General features: G+C 49.9%; 1 protein-coding gene across 1 annotated transcript in view; it reads right to left on the bottom strand.

The window, feature by feature from the left end:
- Zan (zonadhesin) overlaps positions 1 to 19,563 on the bottom strand; it is a 113,261-nt gene that overhangs the window by 46,069 nt on the left and 47,629 nt on the right. Inside the window, 11 exon segments of the mRNA XM_036172373.1 lie at positions 788 to 1,005; positions 1,609 to 1,750; positions 2,723 to 2,940; positions 3,443 to 3,584; positions 4,797 to 5,014; positions 7,374 to 7,515; positions 10,834 to 11,051; positions 11,439 to 11,580; positions 12,738 to 12,955; positions 13,677 to 13,818; positions 15,352 to 15,569. Of these exon segments, the coding sequence (XP_036028266.1) occupies positions 788 to 1,005; positions 1,609 to 1,750; positions 2,723 to 2,940; positions 3,443 to 3,584; positions 4,797 to 5,014; positions 7,374 to 7,515; positions 10,834 to 11,051; positions 11,439 to 11,580; positions 12,738 to 12,955; positions 13,677 to 13,818; positions 15,352 to 15,569 (2,018 nt within the window).

Here is a 19,563-nt window from a genome sequence, read left to right as displayed (position 1 = left end):
ACAAAACTGCCCAGCATCCTCCAGTGAGAGGCTAGGAGCATGGCTCAATTGTTAAGAACTTGCCAAGGCTTTGGCTTAACAGTAGACCAATTGCCTAGGAATCACTGATAAGATAAAGACCTCACTCCTTGGTATGACAGCTGCCAAGAATCCAGAGGAGATGGGGGAGGGTGGCTCAGGAGTAGCACTTAGGCACAGAACCTCATTGAGAGCCAAGGAGTGTATGGCAGTGTCACAGCCCCTGACTAGACTCCAGAGATGGGCTGGGGGAGTGCCTTAGCAGTAGAGCACTGGTTTAGCATGTTCCAGGACATCACCAATCTTCACATTACAGGACCAGGCACACAAAGAGGAAGAGGAACGTATAGGAAAAGAGAAAGTGGTCCCCAATCCTACCTTTAAAAGAAGCTTTAGGGAGGAACAGGGAGCACAGATGTGAAGGTCAGAAAACATCTCTACTGTTGGTTCTCATCTTCTGCCTTGTATTGGGACAGTCTCTTTCTTTCTCCCCCTCCATTCCCTCCCTTCCCCACCTCATCTCTGGGTCTCTCTTCTCTTTGCTGTTGTACTTCACCCCTGCCCACACAACACTAGCTAGCCATCACGTTTCTAGGAATTATCCTACCACCACCTAGTAGGATCCCTGGGATTACAGATGCACACCACCAAGGCTTACACTGGTTGTACACATTTAAACTCGTGCCCTCACACCAGGGAGCACAAACATTTTACCCTCTGAGCTCTCTCTCTCCAGCCCCCACCAATACCACTTGAGATGCCCACTCACCCGGATGAGAGTACCCTGGGCGTCTTTGCAGCCACACTGAATTCTGAGCATACATTTGTCATTATGTAGCACAAAGCCAGATAGGCAGATGCAGCCCTCCTTACAGGTGGAGGGGGCTGTGGTGCTGGAGCCCATACACTGGCCTTCTGGGTCCGAGCAGGAAGCCAGACAAGAAGGTAGGCAGTTGGTGTAGCGGCTGTGGGCGGGGCAATGCATAGCTATGGAGAAGAGAGAGTGTGGTCAATAGAGAGGAACACAGGGTCACAGCAGGCTACAGAAACCAGACTAGGCAGACTGCTCAAGCGATTGTGGAGCTCCCCCTGCCTCTTGTTAGCCATTCAGCTAACATTTACTGAGTGTGAACTTTGTGCCAAGTCCTAAGGAAAAAAGTAAGAATGGATCTCTTGGGACTGGAGAGGTGGCTCAGCAGTTAAGACTACTTGCTGTTCTTATGGTGGACTCAAGTCAAGTTGGTCTTGTTCAAAAAGTTCATGTAACTCAGGCTCCAGAGCATCTGGTGTCCTCTGTGGCCCCTGCATGAACTGACTCAGGGCACATACTCATATACAGACACACCATTATACGTGGAATTGAAATTAAACCTTTAAAAAGAATACATCTTCCAAGTGAAAGTGAGACCGAGAGCTGATGGACTAATAGTGAGGAGGGACCAGCCCAGCCGCAGGTCCCCACAGTCCATTCCATTGTGGTACCTCTTACCCAGATCTCACAGGCCAGGAGGACTAAGCTCCATCTCGTCCTGCCCCAGATCCCTCCAGCCACATGCGCACCCTTCCCCACCTTCCCCGTGGCCCCCTTACTGATTTTGGCACAGTTACTGTTGCCGTCCTCGGTGTCCTTGCAGTAAGTCTCTGAGGGACACTGGAAATTCTGGCACTGGATGGTCCCTCCCACGCAGGTACAGCTCTGGGTACAGCCTCTGTTGATCCAGGTCTTATCTGCCTGCAGAAGTCAAGGGTCAGGAAGTGAGGGCATTGTTAGAGATAGACAGGCTTGCCTCCTGTCTGAGAGAGTTACCTTTGCCTTTCCTGTCTGCAGGTTCTGTGTGTACTCATTTAGCCAACTACGGATGGAAAGTCTATGGGAGAAGGTGCGCTGGAGGCTCTGGACACAGGTACAGTGCATGCCTAGAGACCTCCAGGGAGGGGCTAATTACGATTCAGTGGTAGAGGTCAGCCCTAGAGTCCTCAGCTGGAGGTTTGGAAGCACAGTTCTGATGTAGAACCTATGCCTAGAATCCACCATGGTAAGTGGTAAAGGGGCAATTGGCAGTGGTTTAGAGGTAGAACACTCGCCTAGAATCCTCCAAGAGGGTTTAGGAGTATGGCTTAGAGGTACAGCAATTGTCTAGGATCCATCACTGAGGGCTGGAGTGCAGCTCAGTTGTAGAGTACTTGATTAGAATTTCCCAAGAGGGACCGAGGCCGTGGCATGTTCTAGAACCTAATCAACCTTTATACTACAGGACTAGCCATAAAAACAGAAGCATCCTAGGTGGGGAAAAGCAAAAGGAATGAAAAAAGGGGTCCACAATCTCACTTTTTACAAAAAAATTTATGTATTTAGGGTGTGTGTGTGTGGCAGGAACACATGTATGTGTGGAGGTCAGAGGGCAATCTTGAACCCTGGTCCTCATCTTTTACTTCATACTGAGGCTCTCTCTCTCCTTCCCTGCCTCCTATCCCTCTGTCCTCTCTCTACTGTTGGTGTTCATTCCTGGCCACACATGTTTCTAGGGTTATCATGTCCCTCTTTCCCATCTCCTAGTAGGAGCCCTGGCACTACACACACACCCCACCAAGGCGTACACTGTTGTATAGATTCAACTCACGTTCTCAGCTCTTATCAGCAAATGTTTTACACTGAGCCGTTTCCTATCCCCCACCAATCCCACTTTAGATGATGTCCACTCACCGGGATGAGAACACCCTGAGCATCTTTGCAGCCACACTCAATTCTGAGCACACACTTGTCGTTATAGAGCACAAAGCCAGGTTGACAGATGCAGCCCTCCTTACAAGTGGAGGGGACTTTGGTGATGGTGCCCTCACAGTGGCCATCAGGGTCCGAGCAGGAAGGTAGACAGGGAGGAAGGCAGTTGGTATAGTAGCTGTGGGCTGGGCACTGCAGAGCTATGGGGTGGAAGAAGATTGGAATTACTGGAGATGACCTAGAAGGCCCAAGTGAGCAAGCTACAGAAACCAGACAAGGGGCTGGAGAGGTGGCTCAGCCTTTAACATTGTTTGCCGCTCTTATATGAAATTTGAATTCGGATCCCAGTATCCATATACATTCCTCAATACCTCCTGTCCTCCACCTTCAAGGGATCCAGCATCCCTGCTGGCCTCCACATGCACTGCACTCAGGTGCATAAGCACACACACAGGCACACCATTATACATGTCTTAAAGACATCTTTAAAAAGAATTTGGATCTGCCAAGTCAATTTAGAGACTAACAATGTAAAGGCTAACAGTGGGATCCAGCCCAGCCATAGGTTCTCACAATCCCTCCCCATGGTGGTACCCCCATCCCAGACCTTAATTAAAATCCCAGAAGACTATCCTCCTTCTTCCCCTTCTGGTCCCTCCAGCCACATGCGCACCCTCCCCACCTTCCCCGTGGCCCCCTTACTGATTTTGGCACAGTTACTGTTGCCGTCCTCCATGTCCTTGCAGTAAGTCTCTGGGGGACACTGGAATTCCTTGCACAGGATGGCCCCTCCTGAGCAGGTACAGCTCTGGGTGCAGCCTCTGTTGATCCAGGTCTTGTCTGCCTGCAGAAGTCAAGGAGAGAAAGGAAGTCAGAACAGAGGGACTGGTTAAGAGGAAAGAGCCTCACTTCCTGTCTGAAGGACTGACCTTGCCCTCCCTATCAACAGGTTCCGAATCTATCTTAAACATGGAAGGAAAAGACTTCGGGGGAATGCACCAGTGGCTGTGGACATAGTTTAGTGGTACGGCTCGTGCCTAGAGTCCTCCACTGAGGAGTTGACAGTGTGGCTCAGTGTTAGAGGTTAAGCCTAGAATCCTCTATTGGTGGCTTGGGAGCATAGCTCAGATACAGAAATTCTACCTAGGATCCTCAGTGATGGTGGCTGGAGAAGGTCGAGCTCAGCTGTAGAACACTTGCCAAGAATCCTCCAGTGATGGGCTAGGGGTCTGGCTCATGGTAGAGCACCTGCTAAGACTCCCCAGTGGGGTGTGGGGAGCGTGGTTCAGTGGCAGAGCTCAGGCCCAGTCCTCAAGTGAGGGCTAGGTAGTGTAACCAAGTCTCATGTCTCCTGCCAGAATGTCCCCAGGAGGGAACAGGGGCATGGCTCAGCAGAGGAGTACTTGCCTAACCTTTATCCATTCAGACAGGAGCATCCCAAACAAAGAAAAGCAGAAGAAAAGAGGAAGTCGTCCTCTATCCCAGCTGGTTTTCTTGTTTGTTTCTGCTTTGTTTGAGACTGTCTCAGTTTGTAGCCCTGGCTGTCCTGGAACTCACTTTGTAGACCTAGTTGGTCTCAGGCTCACAGGATCTGCCTGCCTCTGCCTCTGCTTCTTGAGTGCTTGGCTTAAAGAGATGTACCACCTGTCCTGTGCAATCTCAGTTTTTAGAATGTGCGTGCGTGTGTGTGTGTGTGTGTGTGTGTGTGTGTGTGTGTGTGTTCTTTGGCATGCCTATAAATAGGAGTACATGTATATTTAGAGACAGAGGAAAACCTCAGGTATTGGTCCTCACCTTCCACTTTTTAGCAGACAGCGGTTTCTCTCTCTCTCATTGTTCACTGCTGCCCACAAGACTAGATAGTCCTTAAGTTTCTGGGAATTCTCCTGTCCCTATCCCCCCCCCCCCACATCCCAGTAGGAGCCCCTGGACTAGAGACAGGCTAACAGGTGGGTTGTAGGGATTCAAACTCAGGTTCTCATACTTGCAGAGCAAATGTTTTATACACTGAGCTATTTCCCATGCCCCACCAACCCCACTTTAGATGCCCACTCACTGAGATGAGAACACCCTGGGCATCTTTGCAGCCACACTGAATTTTGAGTACACACTTGTCGTTATATAGCAGATAGCCAGGTTGACAGACGCAACCTTCTTTGCAGGTGGAGGGAACATTATGGCTGGTGCCACTACAGAGGCCATCTGGGTCCCAGCAGGAAGGCAGGCAGGAGGGTAGGCAGTTGGTGAATAGGCTGTGGGCCGGGCACTGCAGAGCTTTGGGATGGAGAGAAAGTGGGGTTGGTGGAGAGAACCGGAATGGTGCAAGGAAGCAGAGGGGACCCCCCCCCCCCGCGCTGTGCCAGACAACCCATAGAACTTGGGGCAATCTTGTTTCTTTCCTTTTGTTATTTCTGTAGCAGACATTTACTGAGCATGGGGGACACACCAAGTTCTGGGGAAAGAAGAGTGGGTCTTGGACTGGAGAGAGCGTTTGACTCAGTAGTTAACACTGCTTGCTGCTCTTGTAGAACATCTGAGTTCAGTTCCCAGCGCCCAGAGGGAGTGGCTCACAGTATGCTGTAATTCCAGCTCCAGGGGATCCAACACTCTCTCTCTCTCTCTCTCTCTCTCTCTCTCTCTCTCTCTCTCGTACACATTCACACATATGCTCACACACACACAGTCTCACATACACTCATACACACTCACACCCACAGACACACACACTCACACCCACACACACTCACACACCTACATACACCTTTAAAAAAAAGAAGGAGAGCGAAAAGGATGAGGAAGATCTCCCAAGTCTGTGTGGAAAACTAACATCGGAGAAAGAATCACTGAGAAAGGATGTGGCTCAGCCATGGATTCCCAGAACCCCTTCCCACTGTGGTACCCCTACACTCTCAGAATGCCCTTCTCTGGTTCCTTCGCCTAGGAGCACACCCTCCTCAACCTTCCCCCACGGCCCCCTTACTGATTTTGGTGCAGTTACTGTTGCCGTCATTGGTGTCATGGCAGTAGGTCCCTTGGGGACACCGGAAATTCTGGCACTGGATGGTCCCTCCCACACAGGTACAGCTCTGGGTGCAGCCTCTGGAGGTCCAGGTCTTGCCAGCCTGCAGAAGCCATGGGAAGAGAAAGGGTGTGAGGACTTGGCAGGGTGTTCTAAAAAGACAAGTTTACAGCCTGGATGGATTACCTACACACTCTACCCATCTACTGAGTCAACCATGCACAGGTGGAAGATATTTGATTTAAAAAAATTGCATTCAGAGACTGGGAAGATGATTGAACACTTCTTTCTTCGATTTATTTATTTATTATGTATACAGTGTTCTGTCTGCACGTGTCCCTGCAGGCCAGAAGAGGGCACCAGATCTTGTTACAGATGGTTGAGAGCCGCCATGTAGGTGCTGGGAATTGAACTCAGGACCTCTGGAAGAGCAGCCAGTGCTCTTAACCACTGAGCCATCTCTCCAGCATGAGATGATTGAACATGTAAGAGCACTTTCTGCACTTTTACAGTATCCAAGTTTAGACTCCTGCACCCACATTGGGATCCTCAAAACTATCTGTAATACTAGTCCCAGGTTATCTGATGGCCTCTTTTAGCCCCTTCAGGCTTGTGTACTCACATGGCACACATTCACACAGACACTCAGATATACACATAAATAAAACTGATAAAATCTTTTCTTCATTGCATTTGGTGCTGGTGGATGTGGTTCATCACTAGAAGGTCTGTGTAGAACCCCCAGTGAGGAGTTGAGGGCAAGGCTCAGCAGTAGCTTGCTTTCCTGGAACCCTCAAATGGGTGACTGCTGTGTGGTAAAGAGTTAGACTGCTTTCCTGAAACCTCACAGGTGACTCACACTTAAGAGTACTATTCTACTGAGTGCCGGGCCCTGATCAACGTTCACACTCCAGGGCCAGCCATTCAGATATGAGCATCCCAGGCTCAGAGAAGCAGAGGGAAGGAGGAAGGGAACCCCAATCCCACTCTCCACACCCACTCACCGGGATGAAGATACCCTGAGTGTCTTTGCAGCCACACTGAATTCTGGGTATACATTTGTCCTCATTAAACACAAAGCCCGAATTACAGTGGCAGCCCTCCTTGCAGCTGGAGGGGACTTTGGTGCTGACATCCTCACAGTGGCCATCCGGATTGGAGCAAGAAGGTAGACAGGAGGGAAGGCAGTCTGTGAACTGGCTGTGGGCCGGGCACTGCAGAGCTATAGTGTGGAGGAGAGCAGGATTAGTGGAGAGGCCTAAGGGGGGCTTGAGGAAGCAGAGGCTGCAGAAACCAGAGGAGATGGAATGTTCAAGAGAACCTGAACGTAGGTTTTTTTGTTTTTGTTTTTTCTCCCCAAAAACACTTACTGGCCACAGCCCGTGTACCAAGCCCCTAGGAAAGAAAGTAAGAAGAAGGGATCTTCTAAGGTATTGTGGGGTGCCAGCCATGGAGACTGACACCAAGACTGAGAAAGTACCCAGCCCCAAAGTCTCTCCTCAACTGTTAGCCCTTACCCTGACCCCTGAGGCCCAAGGGACTAAGCTCCTTCCTGCCTGCCCCTGGTCCCTCCAGTCACGCGCACCCTCCCCACCTTCCCCGTGGCCCCCTTACTGATTTTGGTGCAGTTACTGTTGCCGTCCTCCATGTCACTGCAGAAAGTCCCCGAGGGACACTGGAACTCCCTGCAGTGGATGACCCCTCCCACACAGGTACAGGTTTGTGAACAGCCTCTGTTGATCCAGGTCTTGTCTGCCTGCAGAAGCCCCAGGAATGAAAATGAAGTGAGGGCAGGTGGGCTGGTCAGAGGGCAACAGCCTCGTCTGAAGTGCTGACCTTTGCCCTTCACATCTACAGCTCTCACATCTATTCAGCCAGCCAATCACTGATGGGAAATTTGGGGAGGGGAACGACCTGTGTGACTGGCAGAGCACCTGCCTAGAATCCCCATCCAAGTGCTTACAACTCAGTGGTACCCGTCTAGCCCCCAGTCGTCCCTTGACGGCCTGGGAGACAGCACAGTCCAGACAGCTTCTGACTACATACAGTCTCCTAGCGGGGATCTGGCTCTGGAGGTTCAGCTACAGAGCATTTGTCTAGTATGTCCCAGGACCTGCTCAGCCTTCGCACTCCAAGGCAGCCATGTGAATAGACAGGTGCACAAAACAGAAGAAAAGAGCAGGTCACCCCATCCCACTTTTGAAAACAATCTGTTTCCGTGTGGGTGGGTGGATTTGTGTGTGTGGAACTAGGGCACATGCATCTGTGGAGGTCAGAGGAGAGTCTCCTTCCACTTCCTACTGAGACAGCACCCCTCCTCCTCTCCTTTTTTCTTTTTGCTCTCGTCTTCCTCCACTAAGCGCGCAGGACTAGCTGCCCTCCAGTTCCTAGGGACTCTCTTGTCTCTACTTCCCACCCCCCAGTATTCCCTGGATTCCAGACACTGGCCACGCAGGCAGCCAGGTCACTTGGGTTCTGGAGATTCAATCTCCGGTCCTCATTCTTTTGTGTATGTACTTTCCACACTAGGCCATCTCCCCATCCCTCCCCATCCCTCCCCATCCCACTCTCCACGCCCACTCACCGGGATGAGAGCACCCTGGGCGTCTTTGCAGTCACACAGAATTCTGAGCATACACTTGTCTTCATTCAGCACAAAGCCATCTCGACAGATGCAGCCCTCCTTGCAGGTGGAGGGGGCTGTGGTGCTGGTGCCCTCACAGAGGCCTTCTGGGTCCCAGCAGGAAGGTAGACAAGAAGGTAGGCAGCTGGTGTAGCGGCTGTGGGCGGGGCACTGCAGAGCTATGGCAGAGAGAGTTGGGTTATCGGAAAAGATTAGAGGGCTCAAGAAACAGGGGCTACAGAAACCACAGGGGCTGAATGACCAACTGAGCTTTGAGAGGTTCAGTCCCTCCTGTATTATTCATTCAGCCAACATTTACTGAGCATGGGATGTGTGCCAAGCCCCAAAGTAATAAAATGGATCTCCCAAGTCAACATGGGAGGGGCTAACGCTGAGAAGGGGCCCAGCTGGGTGGTGGGACCCCAGAACCTCTCTCCTCTATCCCTCATCTCAAAGGCCCAGGGAGCTACACCCCCTCTTGCCCTGTCAGGGACCCCCCCCACCCCCATGGTGGCCCCTCACTTATGTTGACACAGTCACTGGTGTCACCCTCGCCGCTGCCGTCCTGGCAGTAGGTCCCTGGGGGACACTGGAATTTCTGGCATTGAATGACCCCTCCCATGCAGGTACAGCTCCGGGAACAGCCTCTGGAGACCCAGCTCTTGCCTGCCTGAAGAAGGCACGAGAAAAGAAAGACAGTGAGGAAGGAGGGGCTGGATTAAGGGGGCAGCCTCACCCACTGTCTGGAGGCTTCAGTCTGCCCTTCCTGTCTGTACATTCAGAACCCAGTGTGTCATCAACCACAGGTGGAAAATGTTTGGAAAAAGAAAAAAAAAGACCACCACTACATCTTGTCAGGATGTGGTGGTGAACGCCTCTAATCCAAGAGCTTGGGAAGCAGAAGCAGGCAGATGTCTGTGAATTCAAGGACAGCCAGGGCTACATAGTGAGATTCTGTCTCAAAAACAAAAACAGCTGGGCAGTGGTGGTGCACACCTTTAATCTCAGCACTCTGGAGGCAGAGCCAGGTGGATCTCGGTGAGTTTGAGGCCAGCCTGGTCTACAGAGCGAGATCCAGGACAGCCAAGGCTATACTGATAAATCCTTTCTGGAAAAACCAAAAAACTTTAAGACAAACAAAAGAGCAAACGCTGCACCTGGGCCTGGCAGTACAGTTCAGGGTACAGTGCTTGCCTAGACTCCTCCTATGGAGGACCAGAGTATGGCTCACCCTTAGACTATCTATCTATAATCCCTACTGAAGGGCTGGGGAGTGGCTCAGTGGTAGAGCTGAGGCCTAGACTCTCCCTAAGGGAGCCTGGTGTGTAGGTCAACCACAGAGCACTAGAGTAAGGCCCAACTGACAGGCAAGGCTGAGAGGTGGTGGTGGAGCATGTACTAGAGGTGGAGCCCCTTTCTAGAACCCCCAGTGAGGGGATAGAAGTGTGGCTCAGTGGTAGTGAGCCTGCCTAGCCTATGGCAGGCCCTGACCAACCAGGGAAAGACATCCCAGGTGAAGAGAAGCAGAGGAAATTAGAAAGCGGCCACCAAATCTATTTTTTTAATTTTTTTTAATGTATTTTTGTATGTTTGTATGGGAGAGTGACTGGGGAAGTACTTACCCATCAAGGCCAGAGGCCAGAGGACAATCTCTAGTTTTGACTCTTGCCTTCTATTTTGTATTAAGATAGTTCTCCCCCATCACTCACACACACACACACACACACACACACACACACACACACACACACACACACACATCTCTGCTGCTGCTGTTCTCCACAAGACTAGCTAGCTCCCACTTTCTGAAGATTCTCTGCCTCTCATCTACCAGCAGGAGCACTGTATGAGAACTACTACAGTGTCGTATGTGGGGTGTGGTCTTTGAGCCCAGATCCTCATACTTGCAGTGGGAAGGCTGTCCTTGTCAGCTTGACTACATCTGGAATGAACTAAAACCCAATGACTGGGCACACCTGTGAGGGATTTATTTTTTCTTAATTAAATCATTTGAAGGGGATCTTCTAATCCAATCTTTGGGGTGGGAAGATCCACCTTTAATCTAGGCTTCACCTTCTGCTGGCAGCCTATATAAGACAAAGGAAGTGCCTCTCTCTCTCTCTCTCTCTCTGCCTGCTTGCTCTCACTGGCAAATCCACTCCTTCACTGGCATTAGCGCCTACTTCTTTGGGATTCTAGTGTATACTGAAGACCAGCTGAGACATCCAGCCTCACAGACTGAACAACTATTGGATTCTTGGACCTTCCATTTATAGGCAGCCATTGTTGGATTAGACTTACATAAGCCTGTAAGACTTACAGTGTAAATCATTCTAATAAATCCCCTTTTTATATCTAGAAAGATCCATTCCATAGAGAACCCTGACTAATACACACAGCAGGAGAGTTACCCACTGAGCCCTCTCAAACCTACTCTCTAGACCAACTCACCGAGATGAGGACCCCCTGGGTGTCTTGGCAGCCACACTCAATTCTGGGTATACACTTGTCATGATGCAGCACGTAGCCATCTCGACAGGTGCAGCCCTCCTCGCAGGTGGAGGGGGCTTTGGTGCTGGTGCCCTCACAGTGGCCTTCTGGGTCCAGGCAGGAAGGCGGGCAGGAGGGAAGGCAGTCAGTGTACTGGCTGTGCGCTGGGCACTGCAGAGCTAGGGGCAGAAGACAGTGCGGTTAGTGGAGAGAACAGAGGCAGAACAGAGAAACCAGGCTGGATAGGATGCCCAGTAGAGCCTGGGGCTCTTCTTCCCTTCGTTATTCATTCAGCAAACCTTTACTGACCACAGGCTGCGTGCCACGGCTCCCAAGAGGGAAGTAAAGATGAGGGTATGGAGCTTTCAAGGCCATGTGGAAGGCTGACCGCTAAGAAACTAAGGCCGAGAAGGGCCCCAGCCAAGCTGTGGGTCCCCAGAAGCCCTCATCTCTGTGGTACTGCCTATCCCTGAGCTTTATCCCCAGGGAACTAAGTTCTGTCTTGCCCTGCATCTCCTCCCTCCAGCCAGGAGCACGGCCTCCCCACCTCCCCACGGCCCCCTTACTGATTTTGACACAGTGACCGCTGCCATCCTCACTGTCCTTGCAGTAGGTCCCTGGGGAACACTGGAAATTCTGGCACTGGATGGCGCCTCCCACACAGGTACAGCTCTGGGTGCAGCCTCTGGAGGTCCAGGTCTTGCCCGCCTGCAGAAGCCACAGGAAGAGGGAGGAAGTGATAACCAAAGGCCAAGTCTAAGAAGACAGTCTCATCTCCTGTGAGAGGGACTTATATTTGTTCTCAGAGTCTGCAGTTTCCATACCTACTCCATCAACCAACCACAGAAATATTTGAAAAGCCACTGCAGAAATACAGTAAAGGGGTACTGTCTGCCTAGAATCCCTCAGTGAGGAGCTGAGGAGTGGCTCAGTGATAGAGCACCTGCATAGAGTCCTCCTTAGTAGGGGCCTAGGACCATGATTCATAAATAGGGCTACTGATCAGAAGTCTATCACTGGGTAAGGGTGATGAGCGATGGGTGGGTATGAAAGATGAGTGCGGTCTAGCAATGGGATGCTGCTCATCAGTAAAACACTTGCCTCGAATTTTCTAGTGTGGGAATGGGAGAGGGTAGCTGGGTGGTAGACAGCCTGCCTAGCCTGTGGCAGGCCCTGACCAACCTTCACACTCTGGGGCCAGCCATAAGGCAGAGACAATCTCAGAGAGAAGCAGAGGGAATGAGAAAGTGGCCACCAATCGTACTTAAAAAAACAAAACAAAAAGCCGGGTAGTAGTGGTGCATGCTTTCAATTCCAGTACTCAGGAGGCAGAGGCAGGCGGATCTCTGTGAGTTCCAGGCCAGGACAGCCAGGGCTGTTACACAGAGAAACCCTGTCTCAAAAATCCAAAACAAAACAAAAGAAACTTTTTTCTGTGTGTTTGTGTGTGTCTGTGTGTGGTCCTGGGAAGTGTTGATCCAGAGAGGTCAGAAACATTTCTACTGTGTTCTTGCTTTCTGCTTGTATTGAGATAGGGTCTCAGACTGTGTCCGTGTGTGTCTCTCTCTCTCTCTCTCTCTCTCTCTCTCTCTCTCTCTCTCTCTCTCTCTCTCTCTCTCCAGGCTCTTTCCTGTTACTGTTCAGTTGCTGCCCACACAAGACTAATTAACACAAGAATCTGGGGGCCTCTCCTGTCTTGTCTCTGTCCTCCCAATAGATGCACTAGCGTTACCCACATGGGCTATTACACCCATCTCATAGGGGTTGTGGTAATTTGAACCCAGGTCCTCACACTTACACAGCAAGTTATTTACCCACTGAGCCATCTCCTGGCACCCCAAATCCTGCTTTCAACACCCACTCACCAGGATGAAGATGCCCTGGGTGTCTTGGCAGCCACACTGACTTCTGGGTACACACCCGTCATCATGCAGCATGTAGCCAGGTTGACAGACACAACCCTCCTTGCAAGTGGAGGGCACTTTGGTGATGATGCCCTCACAGCGGGCATCAGGGTCCGAGCAGGAAGGTGGACAGGAGGGAAGGCAGGTGGTGTACTGGCTGTGGGCAGGGCATTGGAAAGCTGTGGGGTTGAGGAGAAGGAGTGAGTGGAGAGAACAGAGGGGGCCACAGATACATAAACCAAGTGAGCTCGGGGCTCTCCCAATCGCGCTTTCAGCAAATGTTTCCTGAGTGCGGGTTGTCTGCCAAGCCGTGAGAGAGGAAAGTGTGAAGAATGGAAGGACTGTTAGAACTCTTAGCCCTCCCCCAGCTACGTGACCGCACATGCACTGTCCAGCAGCCCGGCAAGATGCTTAGTCATCCTAGGGCATCCTTAGACATCCTACATAATCCGTGCGCTGTGTGATCATGCACTCTACATGCATCGAGGTCACGTAACCTATGCGCATGCATGGTGTAGATAGTAAGCCCATAATCACATGTGTGTGGGGAGACCTATAAAAGCATGTTCCATCTATTCCTTCTCTCTCTTCCTGCATGGTCATCCCATAGGCCTATGCACACCCCTTCCGCTCCTTTCCCTTAACAAACTCTTTTGGTGGGTTTTGTTATGCCTCGTGGCTTTTCTCGCATGGTAAACAGTGCCACTTAATAAATAACAGTGACCATTTAGAGACTAACTCTGAGAAAGGATCTAGCCCAACATAGGTCCCCAGAATCTTTTCTGACTATGCTAGCTCTTAGCCCTGAGTTTTAATGCCCAGAGGACCAAGATCCTTCTTGTCCCGCCTCTGACTGTTCCTTCCTTGAACACACCTCCCCTCCTTGCCTGGCCCCCTTACTGGTTTTGACACAGTGGCTGCTGCCATCATCGCTGTCCTTGCAGTAAGTCCCTGAGGGACACTGGAAATTCCGGCACCTGATGGCCCCTCTAATACAGGTACAGCTCTGGGTACAGCCTGTGGACATCCAAGTCTTGCCTGCCTGCAGAAGCCAGGAGATGAGAAAGGAAGTGGAGACTGAGAGGGTGCTCTAGAGAGCCAGGCTTAGCCTCATGCCTGAAGGGGTTATATATGCTCTCCTTATATTCAAGCTCCATATCTATTCAATCAACCAAGTGCCAGTAGAAAATATCTGATTTAAAAATGGCATTTTGGGCTGCAGGTTTCTGTCCAGAGACAGAAAGCCTGTGTAGACTTCCCCAGTGAAAGTCTAGGGGTGTGGCTGAGCAGTACACTGCTTGCCTAGAATCGCATCAAGCAGGGTGTGCTGCATGGCTCCGAGTTAGAAGGCTTGCCTAGAACCCGGGAGTAAGAAGCTGGGGGCAAGGCTCATGCGTAGAACATTTGCCTACTGTACACCAGACCTTGAGGATACAGGTCTACACATTACAGGGCCAGCCATACAGACAGGAGCATTCCAAGCAGTGAGAAGCACAGGGAAGGAGGAAGGGGCCCCAAACCCACTCTCCACACCCACTCACTGGGATGAAGGCACCCTGGGTGTCTTTGCAGCCACAGTGAATTCTGGGTACACACTTGTCCTTATCAAGCACAAAGCCAGGGAGGCAGAGGCAGCCTTCTTTGCAAGTGGAAGGGACGTTGGGGCTGGCACCCTTGCAGTGGCCATCCAGGTTGGAGCAGGAAGGCTGACAGGAGGGAAGGCAGTTGGTGTAGAGGCTGTGGGCCGGGCACTGCAGAGCTGTGGCGAGGAGGAGAGATGGGTTATTGGAGAGGTCCAGAAGGGCCCAAGGAAGCAGAAACTACAGAAACCAGACTGGGCCGAGAGGAACAGAGCATTTTCATTCTTTTGGGATCCACTTAGCAACCATTTCCTGAGTGAGGGCTGTGTGCCAAGCCCCCAGGAAAGAAGAAGACGGATCTCCCAAGCCCATGTGGGAGACGCACCATTCAGAGATTTAAGTTGGAAAGGAACACAGCCCAGCCGTGCATCCCCAGAATCCCTTGCCACTATAACACCTCCTGTCCTCTGCCTCTTAGGCCAGCGCCTTCTTCCCTTGCCATTGGTCCCTCTAGTCCTTCACACTCCACCTTCCCCATGGCTCCCTTACTGATTTTGACACAGTTACTGCTGCCGTCCTCGTTGTCCTGGCACTGAGCCCCCAAGGGACACTGGAAATTCTGGCACTCGATGGCCCCTCCAATGCAGACACAGTTCTGGGTACAGCTGCTGGAGATCCAGTTCTTGCCTTCCTGCAGAAGCCCGGGAAAGAGAGACAGTGAGGGGGAGGACTGCTTCTGGGGAGACAGACCCTCCTGTTGAGGGGCCTTTCAGTCTGCAGGCCTCCCTCCACTGAGTCAATCAACCACGGATGTAAAAATAGAAAAAACAAATACAAACGATTGCATCTGAGGCTGGAGGTGGGGCTGAGTGAAGAGCTCCTGTGTGCAGTCCCCATCAAGCGTGGGGACATAGGTCCGAGGCAGAGCACTTGCGTAGCCTGTCCAGGGCCCTTCATAGAGAGAAGTGATGGAAAGGAGGAAGGCTGCCACTCACCGGGACGAAGACTCCTTGGGTGTCTTTGCAGCCACAATGAGTTTTGAGCACACACTTGTCATTGTTCAGCACGTAGCCCGGCTGACAAATGCAGCCCTCCCTGCAGGTGGCAGGGACTTTATGGCCAGAGCCCTCACAGCGGCTGTCGGGGTCCAAGCAGGAAGGTGGGCAGGAGGGAAGGCAGTTTGTGTAGTGACTGTGAGCTGGGCATTCCAGAGCTGTGGCATAGAGGGAGATTAGCATCAGTTAAGAGGGCCGGAAGGGGCCCGAGGAAGCAAAGGTTGCAGAAACCAGGGTGGGTTAAGTCATCAACATAACTCGCTCCCCCTTTTTATTCATTCAACATTGACTGAGTATAGCCCATAAACAAACAAATGAACAAATAAACAAATAAGGTTCTTTTAAACTAATGTGGGAACTTACTCAGGTCAGTCAGCAATAGCAAAGTGACCTTTGTCCTTCTCGGTCCTCCTGCACTTACTAGCTGAGGACACAGAGTTGGGTACCAGGTGTAATGGGGCCATAGGGCAGAGAGGGGAACTGTCAAGGGATTTCAAACGGTCCTGAGGGGAAACAGCTTTGTGTTGTGCCTCATAGCTGTACTATCAGAACTCGGAGGACAGAGGCAGGAGGATCCAGAATCAGGGCTATCCTTGACTACATAAGTGAGTTTAAAAACAGAGAGAGACAGGGCTGAAGAGATTTCCCAGACAATAAAGATGTGTGCCATCAAGCCTGAGGACCTGAATTGGATTTCTGGGATCCACACAGTGAAATAGAAAATTAACTCCCAAAAGTTGTCCTCTGACCTCCGTGTGTGTTGTTACATGCATGCACACATGCGCACACACTGAATAAATAATGTTATAAACAAAGCAAGACAGAGAGCAACCAAATGTAGTACACACTGTGTTCACAGGTAGGGAGAGTCGGCACTGTGCTGCTAACATTAGTCATCCCTTGGTTAATTACCTTGCTCTTTCCCCAGCCCCTCACTGCGAGACTCCAGGCAATCAGTCTACCCCTGAGCTATATATTCCTGGCCTGGATGACTTAGCATGTATATTATATTGTATATCATGAGCCATGTAGAGGGTTGAAAGTATAGTGGATGGTGTACACAGTTTCTATGCAGACTCTGTGCTATTTTATGAAAGGGACTTAAGCATCCTCAGATGTTGCTACCCTTGGGGTTCTTGAATCCAATCAGACAGACCAAAAAAAAAAAAAAAAGATATCTGTGTATGTGTGTGGGTGTCTGTTTGCATGCATGCATGTGTGTTTGTGGTGTGTGTGTGTCTGTGTAATGTGTATAAGGGAGCTCAGAGAGGCCAGAAGAAGGTATTGGATCCCCTGGAGATAGAGTTACAGGCGTTTGTGAGCCACTTGATGTGGATGCTGGAGACTGAACTGGAATCCTCTACAAGAGCACTGAACTGCTCAGTCATCTTTCCAGTCCCATGTTTTAAAAATTTACAGGTTCTTGATTTACACTGGGGGTTACACCACTGTAAAGATTCTAACAGTATTCTCACCCCCTACGTCATCTCTCCGGCCTTAGTGTGTGTTTGTTGGTTTGTTTAGTGACACAACTGAGTCAGGCTTGGCGGTACAGGAGGAACAGAAGTTCAAGGTCATGCTTGGCTGCCCAGGGAGTCTGGGTGGACAACTGTAAGGAATCAGCACTCTCCAGACACAACAGGGTATTTGCACACATGAAGCCACGGTGGCTGTTCAGCATGCACAAGGCCTGCACAAGTTCAAGCCCCACAAAATCTCAGCATGGAGAAAGGAAATGGGCAGGAACTCCCACCCCTAGTGGAAGAGCTCCTGGCAACTGTTATCTGCTGGAGACAGAGTCTGCTTTCTTTATGGATGTGGCCCCTGGAAGGTGGACTACACTCAGTGGATGCCTATACACCCAAAAGTAAATAAAGAGCATAAAAGTAAATAAAAGTAAATAAAATGACTCAACTGTGTTGAAAAAAAAGTCATAAAGCTGAATGGCTAGGTGGACCTGGGAAAGTTGGGGAAAGGGGCAAATATGATGAAAATACAGTGTATAAAATTCTCAAAGAATTAATAATAATAAAAACTGACACTAAGGATGTGTGGAAGAGCCACAGGAGTCATATTATTTTCATTTACCTAAAATTACATATAGTACATATGGGCGTATGTGTATAAATACATAGTTTAAATGAACTGTGTCCCTTGGACTGACAACACTCTCCACAAGAGCAATAGACTAACCAAAACCCTAGGATCAGGTGTGAGAAATCACTTTGAAGTTGTTGGTCAAGATATCCAAAGGACTCCCCAAATACTAGGCTACTGTCCTCGGCTGCCCTCCAAAGGGAAAGGTAAATCCTTTGGTTGAAGACACATGCACTTTAAATACAGTCTTCAAGGATCCTGAAGGTCTGAGCTGGATCCTATCCCAACGCCTCCTCCCCAATGACAAGCTTGCATTGTCCCAACAAGTGCTGTCAGAGTTTCAAAGGAAGGAAACACCCAGTCATTCTGCCCAGCGGTGACATGTATGAATCACAACAATGACCAGCATGAAAGACACCCCTATGGGAGCAATAGTGGCACTTATATCTAGGTAATAACCAACAGCTGTTTAATTGGACTTAAGGCCCTTAGAAGAGAATCTACCACTTTCCTAGAAGAATAACTGTAAACTGCACTCTAAATACTTATCCTTATATCCATAGACACATGTAGCTCTCACCCCTCACCAAAGAAACATCTCTCTGAAATAGATGGAGACTGTCTGTATCACAACTCCTGCAGCTAAGGCTCAGGGAACATTGCAGAAGAGGTGGAACCAAAGGATTCTAAGAGCCAGAGGACCTGGAATCTGCTGGGAATGGGAACGCTTCACTCATGATGCTTCGACAAAATGGCTGCCAACACGAGCCCTGCACAAGCACACACACCTCCAACAGACGTGCTAACATGGAAGTGGGATCTCATGGGGCCCTAGCCCGAGGCAAAGAACTCCAGGCAATTTAGGAATGCTGAGAGTGGGAGAAATAGGTATCCCCAGAAATGAGTCCCCTAACTGATTATCCAATACCAATTGGTCAGCCATGAAATCGTGTGTGTGTGTGTGTGTGTGTGTGTGTGTGTGTGTGTGTGTAACACTAAGTAAGTTGCATTTATATATTTATGCATTTATAGTGTCATTGTAACAATGACAATTAAAGAAAAAGAAGCCACAAAATTTGAGGGAACGAGGGACCAGGCCTCGGAAGGGATGTAAGGGAGAAAAGGGACGTGGGCAAATGATGAAATTATAGATTCACCTTTTAAAGAGACAAACGAATGCCAGGCAGAGTGGTGCACATCTTTAATCTAGAGCCGGGGAGGCAGAAGCAGGTGGATCTCTGTGAGTTCAAGGCCAGCCTGGTCTACATACTGAGTTCCAGGACAGCCAGAGCTACACAGTGAGACCCTGTCTCAAAAAAGCCAAATGTTCAAAATTCTTCATAGTTCAAGTTCTGAAATCTCAGAAAGCAAAACTTATAGAAGAAAAAAAAAGCAAAAATTGTTGTGGAATAATCTTTTTGAACACTGTGAAGAGGTTTCTTTGCCAAGGCACCTTCTGATTGGTTTAATGAAGGGCTGAACAGCCAATGGCTTGGCACACAGAGAGAAAAGAGGAGGAGATGAATCTAGGTATGGGAGAGGCACCAGAGGACACAGAGAGAGAACAAGAGGTGCAAGATGGAAGAGCAGCAAAAAGCCCAAGGCAAAAACGTAGATTTTAAGTTATAAGAGCTACTGAGACAAGCCTAAGCTATAAGCTGAGCTATTTTTTTTTTTTGGTAATTAATAATTAGTCTCCAGGTCATTTTTTTGTGAGCTAGTGGCCCAAAGAAAACTCCAACTACAAAAAACAGAAAAGAACTAGAGAAAGTATCCAGACATCTAGGATGTGGTTCAATGGTAGACCGTGAAGCCCAGGGTTCTATCCAAAGCTCATGATAAAACCAGGCATGGTGGTGCAAGTCTGTAATCCCAGTACTCTAGTAGTGGAGGCAGGAGGATCAGGAGTTCCAAGTAATCCTTGGGATGTAGCAAGTTCAGGACAAAACTGTGCTATAAGAGACCGTCTCCTCCTCCTCCTCCATATATAAAAAGGAGGCACCCACTCTGACCTGGAGGGCAAAGAACTGTCCAGGGTTGAGATGAAGATGTACA

Source organism: Onychomys torridus, chromosome 22 (genome assembly GCF_903995425.1).
Source record: "Onychomys torridus chromosome 22, mOncTor1.1, whole genome shotgun sequence".
In the NCBI taxonomy this organism is placed as follows: Eukaryota; Metazoa; Chordata; class Mammalia; order Rodentia; family Cricetidae; genus Onychomys; species Onychomys torridus.
The sequence above is the reverse complement of the archived record's forward strand: the minus strand, read 5'-3'. Positions and strand labels throughout refer to the sequence as shown.